This window comes from Salmo trutta, chromosome 5, assembly GCF_901001165.1.
Source record: "Salmo trutta chromosome 5, fSalTru1.1, whole genome shotgun sequence".
In the NCBI taxonomy this organism is placed as follows: Eukaryota; Metazoa; Chordata; class Actinopteri; order Salmoniformes; family Salmonidae; genus Salmo; species Salmo trutta.
In genome coordinates this window covers 57858101-57872498 of record NC_042961.1, presented here as the reverse complement: position 1 = coordinate 57872498, position 14398 = coordinate 57858101, and the positions used below count along the sequence as shown (strand labels likewise).

The 14398-nt window shown below is 43.7% G+C and overlaps 1 protein-coding gene across 1 annotated transcript in view; it reads right to left on the bottom strand.

The window, feature by feature from the left end:
• LOC115194993 (collagen alpha-5(IV) chain) overlaps window positions 1-14398 on the bottom strand; it is a 51458-nt gene that overhangs the window by 22645 nt on the left and 14415 nt on the right. The window contains exons 16-33 of the mRNA XM_029754894.1: window positions 13883-13936; window positions 13750-13791; window positions 12949-13039; window positions 12505-12792; window positions 10291-10380; window positions 10006-10076; window positions 9399-9590; window positions 8539-8707; window positions 8143-8235; window positions 7817-7921; window positions 7422-7519; window positions 6729-6879; window positions 6234-6347; window positions 4501-4668; window positions 3053-3142; window positions 2636-2782; window positions 2163-2261; window positions 571-660 (exon numbers count right to left, since the gene is read on the bottom strand). Of these exons, the coding sequence (XP_029610754.1) occupies window positions 571-660; window positions 2163-2261; window positions 2636-2782; window positions 3053-3142; window positions 4501-4668; window positions 6234-6347; window positions 6729-6879; window positions 7422-7519; window positions 7817-7921; window positions 8143-8235; window positions 8539-8707; window positions 9399-9590; window positions 10006-10076; window positions 10291-10380; window positions 12505-12792; window positions 12949-13039; window positions 13750-13791; window positions 13883-13936 (2152 nt within the window). The remainder of the gene's footprint in view (window positions 1-570; window positions 661-2162; window positions 2262-2635; window positions 2783-3052; window positions 3143-4500; window positions 4669-6233; window positions 6348-6728; window positions 6880-7421; window positions 7520-7816; window positions 7922-8142; window positions 8236-8538; window positions 8708-9398; window positions 9591-10005; window positions 10077-10290; window positions 10381-12504; window positions 12793-12948; window positions 13040-13749; window positions 13792-13882; window positions 13937-14398) is intronic.

Here is a 14398-nt window from a genome sequence, read left to right as displayed (position 1 = left end):
ATGGTGATGATATGAGGTTATAGAACATGATGGTGATGGTGGTGATATGAGGTTATAGAACATGATGGTGATGGTGATGATATGAGGTTATAGAACATGATGGTGATGATATGAGGTTATAGAACATGATGGTGATGATATGAGGTTATAGAACATGATGGTTATGATATGAGGTTATAGAACATGATGGTGATGATATGAGGTTATAGAGAACATGATGGTGATGATATGAGGTTATAGAACATGATGGTGATGATATGAGGTTATAGAACATGATGGTGATGGTGGTGATATGAGGTTATAGAACATGATGGTGATGGTGATGATATGAGGTTATAGAACATGATGGTGATGATATGAGGTTATAGAACATGATGGTGATGTTGGGGATATGAGGTTATAGAACATGATGGTGATGATATGAGGTTATAGAACATGATGGTGATGATATGAGGTTATAGAACATGATGGTGATGATATGAGGTTATAGAACATGATGGTGATGATATGAGGTTATAGAACATGATGGTGATGGTGGAGATATGGGGTTATCGGCTGGCTGACGCCCACCTGGGAAGCCCATCTCTCCCATGTTGCCTTTAAGTCCTTGGCTTCCTGGTGAGCCTGATACTCCAGGGATACCCATGTCTCCTTTGGGACCTGGAGATATTACGTAAAGAATGGTACATCATCAATACATGACATTAGAGGTCTCGTTTGGGACCTGAGCACAATGGAAAGAGGATGTTAGGAGTGATTGTTCAGTAGAGGACATTATGGAGAACATTCTGGTGCTCAATAACAAATTGAGATATAGGTATTTTATAAGCGCATGTTGGTTGGGCGTATCTGAAGATGCAAGACACTAATAATGAAATAATTAATATGTGAACGGCACATTGAAGTCAACAGGAAACGTTATCAAGTAAGATCTCTAGGTAGGATGACTGTATTATAGGATGACTTTACTATAGGATGACTACTATAGGATGACTTTACTATAGAATGACTGTATTATAGGATGACTTTACTATAGGATGACTGTACTATAGGATGACTGTACTATAGGATGACTTTACTATAGGATGACTACTATAGGATGACTTTACTATAGGATGACTACTATAGGATGACTGTACTATAGGATGACTTTACTATAGGATGACTTTACTATAGAATGATTGTACTATAGGATGACTGTACTATAGGATGACTGTACTATGGGATGACTACTATGGGATGACTTTACTATAGGATGACTGTACTATAGGATGACTTTACTATAGGATGACTTTACTATAGGATGACTGTACTATAGGATGACTACTATGGGATGACTGTACTATAGGATGACTACTATGGGATGACTGTACTATAGGATGACTTTACTATAGAATGACTGTACTATAGGATGACTACTATGGGATGACTTTACTATAGGATGACTTTATTATAGAATGACTTTACTATAGGATGACTTTACTATAGAATGACTGTATTATAGGATGACTTTACTATAGGATGACTGTACTATAGGATGACTGTACTATAGGATGACTACTATGGGATGACTTTACTATAGGATGACTTTACTATAGGATGACTTTACTATAGGATTACTGTACTATAGGATTACTGTACTATAGGATGACTACTATGAGATTACTTTACTATAGGATTACTGTACTATAGGATTACTGTACTATAGGATGACTGTACTATAGGATGACTTTACTATAGGATGACTGTACTATAGGATGACTACTATGGGATGACTTTACTATAGGATGACTGTACTATAGGATGGCTACTATGAGATTACTTTACTATAGGATTACTGTACTATAGGATGACTTTACTATAGGATGACTTTACTATAGGATGACTTTACTATAGGATGACTGTACTATAGGATGACTGTACTATAGGATGACTTTACTATAGGATTACTGTACTATAGGATGACTACTATGAGATGACTTTACTATAGGATGACTGTACTATAGGATGACTACTATAGGATGACTTTACTATAGGATGACTTTACTATAGGATGACTGTACTATAGGATTACTGTACTATAGGATTACTGTACTATAGGATGACTACTATGAGATGACTTTACTATAGGATGACTTTACTATAGGATGACTTTACTATACCTTGAGGTCCAGGGAACCCAGGTCTTCCATCCTGTCCTGATATACCAGCGTCTCCAGGGAGACCGGAAATACCCTTCTGACCTGGCTGACCTCGCAAACCTACACAGCACAGAGACAGGATGGTTAGACAGTCAGACAGCCAGATAGACAGACAGACAGGCAGACAGCAAGACAGACAGGACAGTGTTTCAGCAATAGCAGTAAACATATCAAACAAGAGCTGGGTATCCATCTTTGCTGAGTGAAAGTCTTTCTTCTACACTGGGGAGAACTTCTACATTCATAACATTTGCAGAGGTGTCTAGATTTATTATGGGAGTGCCCAGCGGAGCACCATTGGGCACCCTTTTATTTACTCAAATCCTGCATTTTATAGTCATTATGACAGATAGATAGATAGATAGATAGATAGATAGATGATAGATAGATAGATAGATAGATAGATAGAAAGACCGACCGACAAACAGACGTACCTGGTTCTCCTGCATCTCCTTTGGCTCCCTTGATTGAAGTGGGAGAGTGGCTGGGACCTGGGAGTCCTACGAGACCGGGGTCTCCCCTGTCTCCCTTCAGACCTGGACTGCCGGTCCCACCTGGTCGCCCTGGGAAACCATCGTCACCTGGAGGAAGGAGACACTCAGGGTCAGAGGGTCTATTACCCAAGACACGTACAGTACTAACACGTGTGTGTTTATGTGTGTGTGTGGGTTCCTTATAGCTAATGCAGCAGATGTTTAGGACTAGTTTGCTTGATTGTAAGATCTGGCATCTGTGTGATCTTGGTCATATGTGGATCTATTGTGACTGCTGTCCTATGACTCCATGGTCTATATAGTAGCAGTCCCTTTAGGTGTGTGCTTGTGTGTGTGTGTGTGTGTGTGTGTAGCTGCCTTTAGGTCCAGGGAAGCCGGGCCCTCCGGGGTTGCCAGGGGATCCCAGAGATCCAGGAGTTCCCATTACACCCATGTCTCCTTTACCACCTGTTGAAAGACAGAGAGGTAGGTTAGCACCTTTCTGGAAGTCAGAGATGGAGCAACAAGCAGAATATGTAGACAGTCAGTCAAACACGTCAAACAGAAAATAAAAACAAAATAGAGAGAGAGGAGACAGGTTACAGATCTTCTGACTGGCCTCCTCCCATCAACACAGGTTACAGATCTTCTGACTGGCCTCTTCCCATCAACACAGGTTACAGATCTTCTGACTGGCCTCCTCCCATCAACACAGGTTACAGATCTTCTGACTGGCATCTTCCCATCAACACAGGTTACAGATCTTCTGACTGGCCTCCTCCCATCAACACAGGTTACACATCTTCTGACTGGCCTCCTCCCATCAACACAGGTTACACATCTTCTGACTGGCATCTTCCCATCAACACAGGTTACAGATCTTCTGACTGGCCTCCTCCCATCAACACAGGTTACAGATCTTCTGACTGGCCTCCTCCCATCAACACAGGTTACAGATCTTCTGACTGGCATCTTCCCATCAACACAGGTTACAGATCTTCTGACTGGCATCTTCCCATCAACAGAGATTACAAATCTTCTGACTGGCCTCCTCCCATCAACACAGGTTACAGATCTTCTGACTGGCCTCCTCCCATCAAGACAGGTTACACATCTTCTGACTGGCATCTTCCCATCAACACAGGTTACAGATCTTCTGACTGGCATCTTCCCATCAACAGAGATTACAAATCTTCTGACTGGCCTCCTCCCATCAACAGAGATTACAAATCTTCTGACTGGCATCTTCCCATCAACACAGGTTACACATTTTATGACTGGCCTCCTCCCATCAACACAGGTTACTTTGGGTCTTTACTGGAAGTCAGAGCATGCGTCCCAAATGACAGCCTATTCCCACTACTTTTGACCAGGGCTCTTATCAAAAGTACTGCACTATAAAGGGAAATGGATTCCATTTAGGACGTAGTCGGAGAATAGCAAGCATGACGTGTAAATAGTCAGTCAGAGATGTCAAACTGAAAATAATATCTTACTGGGCCATCCGTACATACATAAGACAGAAAGACATTGATAATTAGACAGAGACTGAAACAGACATATAGGCTGTGTTTACACAGGCAGCCCAATTCTGATCTCATGCCACTAATTGGTCTTTTGACCAATCAGATCAGATTTTTTTGCCATTAATTGGGCAAAAGATCAGAATTGGGCTGTCTGTGTAAAACTCTGATTCTGATCTTTTGCCTAATTATTGCCAAAAGATCTGATCCGATTGGTCAAAAGACCAATAATTGAACAAAATATCAGATTTGGGCTCCTGGGTAAACGCTGCCATAGATCAGAAATGGTTGACGTTATCTTACCAGGCAGGCCAGGTATTCCATCGCGGCCAGGGCCACCGGGGTTACCCTGAGGTCCAACTTCCCCGGGGCTGCCGGGGAAACCGGGACTTCCTCTGTCTCCTGGCAACCCTGTAATGCCCGGGCCAGGAAGCCCGGGGTCTCCCTTCTCTCCATTGTTGCCTGAGTATCCTGCAACGCCGAGAATCAAGGACAGTGTCAGGACAGATTCTCACTTTCTGATCAGCATCTGTCCCTCATCTATGACATCACAGAAAGTCAATTTTGTCAAATGCAACAACAAAAGAATTCTGTCTTATGGAAATTTGAAGGACAATAAAGCTTTTTGAGTTTGACTTGCAGTGCTAGTGGAATCTAGTGACTATTCAACACATTGTAAAGGTCCCATATGTCAGTCCAGATTAAAATACCCTAATTGTATATCATTACCTCATAGCTGGAGTAATGTCACGCAGAACAGAAGTACAGTCCCTAAACCAATCAACCAATCACACAGAAATACAGTACCAATTAACCAATCCGCTGCCAAAAAGAGACTTTAGTTCAGATAGGCTGCGGTACAATACCTTTCTTCCTTGAGGTCATAAGTTCAGAGAGCGGCAGGTAAGCAGGGCAAAGGTTCAAAATGGAGCTGATGGAAGGATGGAGTGGATCGAAGAATGAGAAAGAGATGTGGGGAAGGGGGGTGATGTCCTAGGTCTATCCAACACAACATACATGAGGAAAGAGCCTTCCGAACTGAACCCTGGGTGGAGCTGACTGCTTAGTAAGTTGTTTTGTGTACTAGCCAGGTAGAGGAGAGTATGAAGTTATTGGTGAGGTTTTGGCTTGAACCAGAAAGGTAAATTGTGTTTAAGTGAGGAGAACAAATGCAGGAAAGGTAGACTTGTGGAATTGTGCGGGTGGGTGATAGCTGACAGCTACACAAGTGGAATTCGCCAAAGAGACATCGACAACACACAAAAGAAGAATAGAAAAGACTGTTGTGAGGTGAGAAGACAAAGAAAGAGTGAACTCCCAAGATCAGGGTTCGGTTACCGTCGCTGACTGATAATCCACAATGCATCTCTCTGAGACAGGATCCCCCCCATAGAGACATGCTATCGCCATGTTGACATCATTCAGTGCTCAACAAATAAACCCTTTACAGGTGAGCCACTTACAAACTGTTTGCAAACCCTTTGGTGCTCAAAAGCCTTGCAGTGGGGTGATGTTACCTGCGTAATAACTAGTGTGACAACATAGCTTCAACCACATAGCCAGCCCACTGAGATACATCATTAACATTAATATAAGAGACCTTAAGGTGACCATGCACATAACACTGTGTGACTCAGGCAATCCATTCTGGAGAACACATATTCAGTCATCTCAAACACAAGATAACCTGTTAAAAACAACAGGATAACTATGTATTTTAAAATGCAGCATAAATATACATATTACATGGGTTTTCCTTTTGAATAGGTTTAATATGATAACAATTCTTAGCATTGCATCTACATAATGGTGATACTAGAAGGTCTGCTGCAACCACATATAAATGCTACCAATCTCAATCAAATTCTATCACTCAATCTCCAATCAATATATCTATCAGAAATCATCTCTATCAATCTCAAATCTCAATCAATGCCAGCAATCTTAATCTCAATATCAGACTCAAACACTATCGATCTCTAATCAATCAGCTAGTCAAAGGTCAGCTCTGTTCTGTTTGTTGTTATAAGGCTTACCTGGAGCACCAATAGGTCCTGGGGGTCCGACAGGGCCGGGGACACCCTGAGAGCCGATGGCGGGTGATCCTTGAGGGCCACGAGCTCCGGGTCTACCAGGGATACCAGAGTCACCTGGGAGACAGACAGATAGACAGGTACAGACCACAAAATATAGCAATATCAACTAACTAGGTAGCTAATAAAATAGACTGGACTAAAGATCATTTTTATTGAAGGTTCTCCATTGAGCAGGCTTTAAGTCTAGAACTAGGCTTAATCTGTGTCTGGAAAAATCATCACAGAAAGAATTTGCCTCGATTATAGTATGATATTGTTGACGTATGAAGAGTATATAATAACATAGTCATCTTAAAAAGGACTTTCATTCGAAACCACTGACACACACGTAGTCAGTATACATTAGGTGACCGATGTGGGAATCAACCCCACAATGTCAGCGTTTCTAAGAGCCAAACTCCAGCCGACCCACGCCATCAGAAGTTGGAACCGTACCTTTGGCACCAGGGCCGCCGTCAAAGCCGGATCGTCCTGGCAAGCCGGGGTTGCCAGGGAAACCAGAGTCTCCTTTGGGTCCAGGTAATCCTTTATCTCCGGGGAAGCCTGGGGAGCCCTGGGGACCTGGCAGCCCGAAGCCTGGCTCTCCCTATCACACACACACACACAAAGAAAAACTTCAATGAATATACAAACACAGACAAATGTTAACAGAGTCAACTGTGTCTGTCAGATAACTAGGTCTACATTTGCTGTTACGCTTCACTCGATCCTATGTTATCTAGTTTGGATTCTCATAGCTGTACATGTAAATGACTGTAATTAAGTCCATATACAGTAGTGGGGATGTGGTAAGCAACTTAACTCCGGGTCCACCTGGCTGTCTGTCTCTAAAGTAGTAGAGTTAATCTGTATCTACATTAGTAGAGTTAATCTTTATCTACAGTAGTAGAGTTAGTCTGTATCTATAGTAGTAGAGTTAATTTGTATCTACAGTAGTAGAGTTAGTCTGTATCTATAGTAGTAGAGTTAGTCTGTATCTACAGTAGTAGAGTTAATCTGTATCTACAGTAGTAAAGTTAGTCTGTATCTACAGTAGTAGAGTTAATCTGTATATATAGTAGTAGAGTTAATCTGTATATATAGTAGTAGAGTTAATCTGTATCTACAGTAGTAGTAGTGGGGTTGTACCTTAGCTCCAGGTGCACCTGGCTGTCCGGGGAACCCGTCCACACCTGGTCTACCTGGAGCTCCGGGACCACCTGGCAAACCAGGTGAGCCAGGGAATCCTGCAGGCATGGACAGGTGAGATGACAGTGATAATGATAATAGTATACTAATCTATAAGGCACTACTGTAAAAAACTAAAATAACTCTGTGCTATGATGCTAAGAGTGACATTGTGGCTGTTCCATCCTGTGCGTCTGACAGGGTCTTAAAGCCTAGTCCTAGACCAAAAAGCATATTCAATAGAGATTCTTAATTGAAAACGCTTCTTAGTCCAGGGCTAGGCTTAATCTGGACCTTGGAGTTCGCATTATAACCATAGAGGTGAGACTGTACCTGTTCAGGTATTTAGTGTTTACCTTTAGCTCCGGAGGGTCCTGGCAGTCCGATGCCAGAGAGGCCAGGATCACCCTTGGGACCTTGTGACCCGGGGAAACCGGGCTGTCCTGGCCCGCCGGGGTTACCTGTTGACACGGAAGTGAAGACTTAGTTTTGGCAAACATTTACAACACTACTACTAAACAGTTCACATGTGTGTATAACTCCTAGAATTACATCAAATATTACCCCAAACAACACCAAACATCTGTCTGTTACCTCCATCATCATTGTGGATGAAAGCTAAACTACCAGTTCTATCCATCCAGGTAAGTGTAAGACCTGTGCAGGTACAGGTGTTATCTACCTGGGTTTCCAGGTAGACCGGGGTCTCCATCCTGTCCTCGGGGTCCTGGGAGGCCCTTCTCTGCTATCGTCTGACCCGGCTCCCCTTTACCTCCTACAGGTCAAGGGTCAGAGATTAGGGAGTTGGGGTACAAGAGTTGTAGTCATAGAAGAACAGCAGTTGTAGTCGTCGATGCCAGACAAAGATAATGGTAACCAGTTGTAGTCGTCGATGCCAGGCACAGATAATGGTAACCAGTTGCAGTCGTCGATGTCAGACAAAGATAATGGCAAAAGTATGATAACGAAAATAACTAACACAACATCCCTGGACATCATATGTTAATGTATCTCACTTTTATCAACATTTGAATTACTACATCCCTGGTCTTCAAGAATATCAACCAACGTATCTCACCTGGTGCTCCAGGTGTTCCCGTTCTCCCTGAGACACCTTGGACACCCTTCTCTCCGGGGGGCCCCTGGGGGCCGAAGCCTGGGGATCCGGTGGCACCCCTGTCACCTGGGAGACCCTGCAAACCGGGCTCACCTGGAGGTCCTCGCTCACCCTTCACTAATAGAGATCCCTGCAGAGAGAGAGAGAGAGAGAGAGTGTGTGAGTGTGTGTGTGAGAGAGAGAGAGAGAGATAGAGAGAAAGTGAGAGGTTAATATAGAATGCTATGTTGTGGGAGAGATGGATGGATGGATGGATGGATGGTTGGATGGATGTAGGTAAGGGAAAGGGGGATACCTTTTCAGTTGTACAACTGAATGTATTTAACTGAAATCTGTCTTCCGCATTTAACCCAACCACTCTGAATCAGAGACGTGCGGGGGGCTGCCATAATTGACATCCACATCTTCGGTATCCGGGGAACAATGGGTTAACTGCCTTGCTCTGGGGCAGAAGGAAAGATTTTTACCTTGTCAGCTTGGGGATTCGATCCAGCAACCTTTCGGTTACTGGCCCAATGCCCAATGCACTAGGTAGGGATGGAGGGATAGAGACAAGTTGAAGGGATGGATGGATGAATGGATGGTTGGATGGAGGAATAGAGGTAGGGATGGAGGGATAGAGAAAAGGTGAAGGGATGGATGGATGGAAAGAGGGATAGAGTAAAGGAGAAGGGATGGATGGATGGAAAGAGGGATAGAGTAAAGGAGAAATGGAGGGAGTGAAGAACGGTTGGATGGGATGGATGGATGAAGGGAGGGATGGAGGGATGAATGATAACTGGAGGGATGAAGGGGAGAAAGAGGAAAACATTGCTACTCACAGATGTTCCTTTGGGTCCAGGAGCTCCAGGACCTCCATCGCGACCAGGTCTTCCGTCCAGACCAGGCAGGCCAGGGGGTCCGGGGAACCCTGTGTCTCCCTTGTCTCCGCTCACCCCATTCACAGCAGTAGCCTCACCTGGGTCACCCTTCTCTCCTGGGAAACCAGGAGCACCCTGGGGACCGGGCAAACCCTGGGGGAGAGAGCGGGATAGAGGAAAGAGAGATGGAAGGATGGAGGGGTCAGTTAGACACTCTATAAAGGCTGTTATAGACACTTAGGGACAGTTTCCAGTACACGGATTAAGTCTAATCCTAGACTAAAAAGCATTTTCAATGGAGATTCTCTAATTGTTGTCCGGGAAACAGGCCCTAAATTAGTCAGTCAGCCTCTAGGTTAGCCTACTATAAAGTTATTCTAAGTGTAGACACAGTTTCAAACCAACTTCAAGCCAGTGTCAACATGAGCTAGGTAGGGCTAAATCCAATGTTCTTATGTTGAACAATAATACAATCCAAAACATTAGTCCCTAGAATTGTGTGGGTTTGAAAACAGGAAGTGGGGGGTTGTAAACAGGAAGTAGGAAATGAAAAGCAATAAGTACTTACAGAAGAACCTGAGGGCCCTGGGCCGCCTGGGAATCCTCTGTCACCTTTAGACCCTGGTCTTCCTGGTACACCTGAGGGAGGAGGAGAGAGGGAGGAGAGAGGGAGAAGAGGAGGTGAGAGGAGAGAAGGATGAGAGAGAGGTGTTATGTAGAGTATTGTGTTACGGTGGCCTGCACATTGACAAATCAGCTGTCTGGTTTCTCCTCTCTACTTGGTCCTACCAGGTGAGAATATACAGAACCAAGTAGAGAGATAGGTGACCAGGTGAGAGGGGTGCAGTCTTACCTGGGAGCCCAGGAGGTCCGGGAGGGCCTATTTCTCCAGAGACACTGCTGCCGCTGGAGAAACAGTTAACACAGGTGTCTCCCTTCTCACCTGAAACACAGACGGACAGACATGGATGTCAGACACAGTCCCAGTTTTGGCATCAACATCAATTATACATTAGTCAGGGTTGGGGAGTAACAGATTACATGTAATCTGTTACATGTAAGGGATTACAAAAAAAAACGTTAACTGTAATCCTTTACCAGCTAAAATATTGTAATCAGATTACAGATACTTTTGAAAAACTAGATGATTACTTCGAGGATTACTTTTAAATTCAGAAAGGATGTTTGCTAAAATACATCTTTGACACTTGTCTGTTTCCTCAATGACATTCAAATCAGCATTGAAAAAAGGACCATGTTTAAGTTTGTTCCACCTGAGCGAGTCTAACCACAACTCAGAGACCACTGTGGATCGCAGGAAAAGAGCAGGAATAAGCTTTTGTAGGCTAAAGTCCAAAGATTGTCCAATTTGAATAAGCGCTTGGAGGTAAGGATGACAGTAGTGGTGTAGTCTACGGCGATACGTAGATCATACCACTGCTGTCGTCCTTATTTAGCTATTTGTGCCTTACGGTTTGTGGTTGTTGTGGATGGCTGTTCACAAATCTAAATGTGTATTTGAACCCAATAATGGTTGAATTCAAGAAGTTTAAGCTGCTTATCAATCATTGTTTTCTAATTCATGCTGATAATGGACACATGCTCAAACTTGTTCCCTTTTGATTGATTTAAAAGGGCAATTTTTGGAGTTATAAATTAAATATATTAATGTAAAGATATTCATTTAATCATATTATTATATGTAGTAGAAAGCGATGGGTTAGAAGAAGCCTACATAAACAACTCATAAAGTAAAGTTTAACATCCATATATGGCCAGCTATGTAAACTTTAACATTTATTTATCCTGCAATAGATGTCGTTCAATTGGTAACATACATTTTTGTCTTCTTCTAATGCCACTCAAGGCGAAAGTAATCTAAAAGTAACTGAATGTAATCAGATTACGTTACTGAGTTTGGGTGATCCAAAAGTTACGTTACTGATTACAATTTTGGCCAGGTAACTAGTAACTGTAACGGATTACATCTAGAAAGTAACCTAGCCAACCCTGACAGTAGTTCGTTATTGTTCATGTTACTATGACAATACTCTGGAGGTAAACAACAGAGAACACCACAATTATATCAATAGAATATCGGCCATTTAGCTAAGGGAGAATGACTGGCCCCTCTCGTTGAAGTTTGGAGGTACTCCGGTCGGCCTTCAACTTGAGATACTCAATGAGAAGGGTCAGTCGTTCTCCCCTGGTCGCAGCCTGCAACACCACTTCCTGGACCAGCTCAAACTGCGCACGTTATGTCTTGAGCATCCCCTCATGAGACACCATTTTAGCAAACTGAAACCGACTTGCTGATCTTCAAATGCGCCATTGAGAATGAACGGTGTAGAAAGTGGATAGAAAGTTGTTGTGTGTAAAACCAGCCTATTAATGCCCAATAACACAGGCAGCCCACCTTAAAACACCAGTTTATGGGGGAGGGTTTCATAATGCAGGGTACTATCGATACTGTAGTTATATACAGTATTTAGCTGCTATTTATCAACTTTTAAAATAATAATTGCACATCAAATAGCCTAACAATGAGGAAAAAAGTAGTCGCCTTGAGGATAATTCAGCCGCTATTTATTGTTGAACCACATTTTTCGTTAAAGATAATCATCTGTTTGTATCTGACAATTTATTGGCTGTCCAGTTTCCAGACGACCTGTCCCCAGAGCGTCCTATACAGTTAATATCTTTCCCTAACGCGTTGAGGCAGGCATTTAAGGAGAACGAGAGGCTCAATTAAAGATGTTGCAGAAATGCTGTATTTGAAACGCCACTCCATTCGGCCCAGTTTCCCTGATGTTGCTACGGCAATCAAGCTGTTTCTAATCATCCCTGTAACCGTCTCTTCTGCAGAGAGATTGTTTTCTAAACTGAAACTCATAGAGGAAAACCTAAGAAGCATTAAGCCAGTGCACATAGGGCCACAAACAAAAAACATTCTCTCTCTCGCTCTCTCTTTCTCTCTTTCTTGCTGTCTCTTTCTCCGACCCACCTTCTTTCTCTCTCTCCCTCTCTCTTTCTCTCTTTCTCAACTCTCGCTCGCTCTCCGACCCACCTTTCTGTCCGGTCTCTCCTTGGAATCCTATATTCCCTTGTTGTCCTGGTAACCCGGGGACCCCTCCTATACAGTTAATACCCCCATTGGAGACCCCTGGGGGCCCAGGAGGTCCTGGAGGTCCCTGCAGACCAGGGGCGCCACTTCGTCCTGGGTTCCCGGGGATGGAGATGGCTGGCTGGCCCTCGTCTCCCTTCTGGCCCCTCTCTCCTGGGAAGCCTGGTAAACCAGGCTGGCCTCCACCTCCGATACCTGGGGTTCCTGGTTGACCTGGAGGACCCGAGAGACCTGGGGAGGACAGGGGGTCAAAGGGGAATGATCACCATGGAAACTGAGTTCACCAAGCCGCTTAAAGTAGGAGTGCTGATCTAGGACCAGGTCCTCTGTGTTCATTTAATCTTATTCATTATAATCTGACAACCTTTATGAATATAGAGTACCTACCAGGTTGTCCTCTGTCTCCTTTCCTTCCTGTCTCCCCAGGACGCCCAGGTTCTCCTTTAGGCCCAACTGTAGGTGGACCATTGCTCACCTGCTATATAATGGGATACAAAGGTCAGTATCACCATATAGTGGTCACAGACTAATACTGCACTGTCTGTAGTCATCACTGGTCATCTGGAACAGTAATGTGATATAATGGTTAGTATCACCATCTAGTGGTCACAGTCTAATACTACACAGCCTTTAGTCTGACCACTGGTCACATGTTAAAGCAAATTTATGCTTGATCTGGCAAAGTGGACCGGAGGCGCCGTATGGAGGGTGTGATGCAATTGCGGAGCCTCTGGAGGCTTGAGGAGGCCAAATCAAGCTCTGTAAGGCGATGCCGGGCACCTCACAAATGTTGTAACAATGCAGAGGTCTCCTTATATCTCCTTATAGCTACGCATTGACATGATTGGTTGACTGGTAGGTGGGGCCTGTACATCCTTTTATAAACACAAACTCACTTCCTTGACAACTTCCTTGACAACAAACATGGAGAACTTTGACGAAAGGCTATCAGAGCAAGTTCACAAATAAAATACACCTTTATGATACCCCATCTAGTGATCACAGTCTTATACTACGGGATGCAGAGTCTAGAGGAGGTTACTCTGCCAATGTCAGGGTTACATTGCCATCTAGTGATCAATGTCTAAAAATATGGGAGGGCACCATTGGTCCACAAGTAAAGACACACAAAGATTCTGATTGTAAAACAGCTGAATGAATATATAAATAGATATATATATTACTCACCACGCCTGGACGTCCAGGATATCCACGGTCACCTTTGGTACCCTGAGAGAGAAACAGATAGAGATGGATGGATGGATCTTTAACAGAAAACAAGACTATATCTGTGTAGATAAGCATCAGAGGCTAAACTCACCCTGTCACCATCCCGACCTGGCAGACCTGGCCCACCTGGGTCTCCCTTACTACCCTGAGAGAGAGAGAGAGACAGAGACAGAGAGAGAGAGAGAGAGAGAGACAGAGAGAGAGAGAGACAGAGAGAGACAGAGAGAGACAGAGAGAGAGAGAAAGAGAGACAGAGAGAGAGAGAGAGAGAGAGAGAGACAGAGAGAGAGAGAGACAGAGAGAGAGACAGAGAGAGAGAGAGAGACAGAGAGAGACAGAGAGAGAGAGACAGAGAGAGAGACAGAGAGAGAGACAGAGAGAGAGAGAGAGACAGAGAGAGAGAGACAGAGAAAGAGAGTGATAATGTTTTTTTGTTTGTGGTCCTATGTGCACTGGCATACTGGAGAGAGGGGAAGAGGTAGATGTTGACAGATCATTCATATACAGCGGACATACAGACAGGCAGACTGTTGTGGAACTGTATCTGACAAGCTGTTGACTGGAGGGTAGAACCATATCAATAGAATGAATAGAATCATCCTAGTTC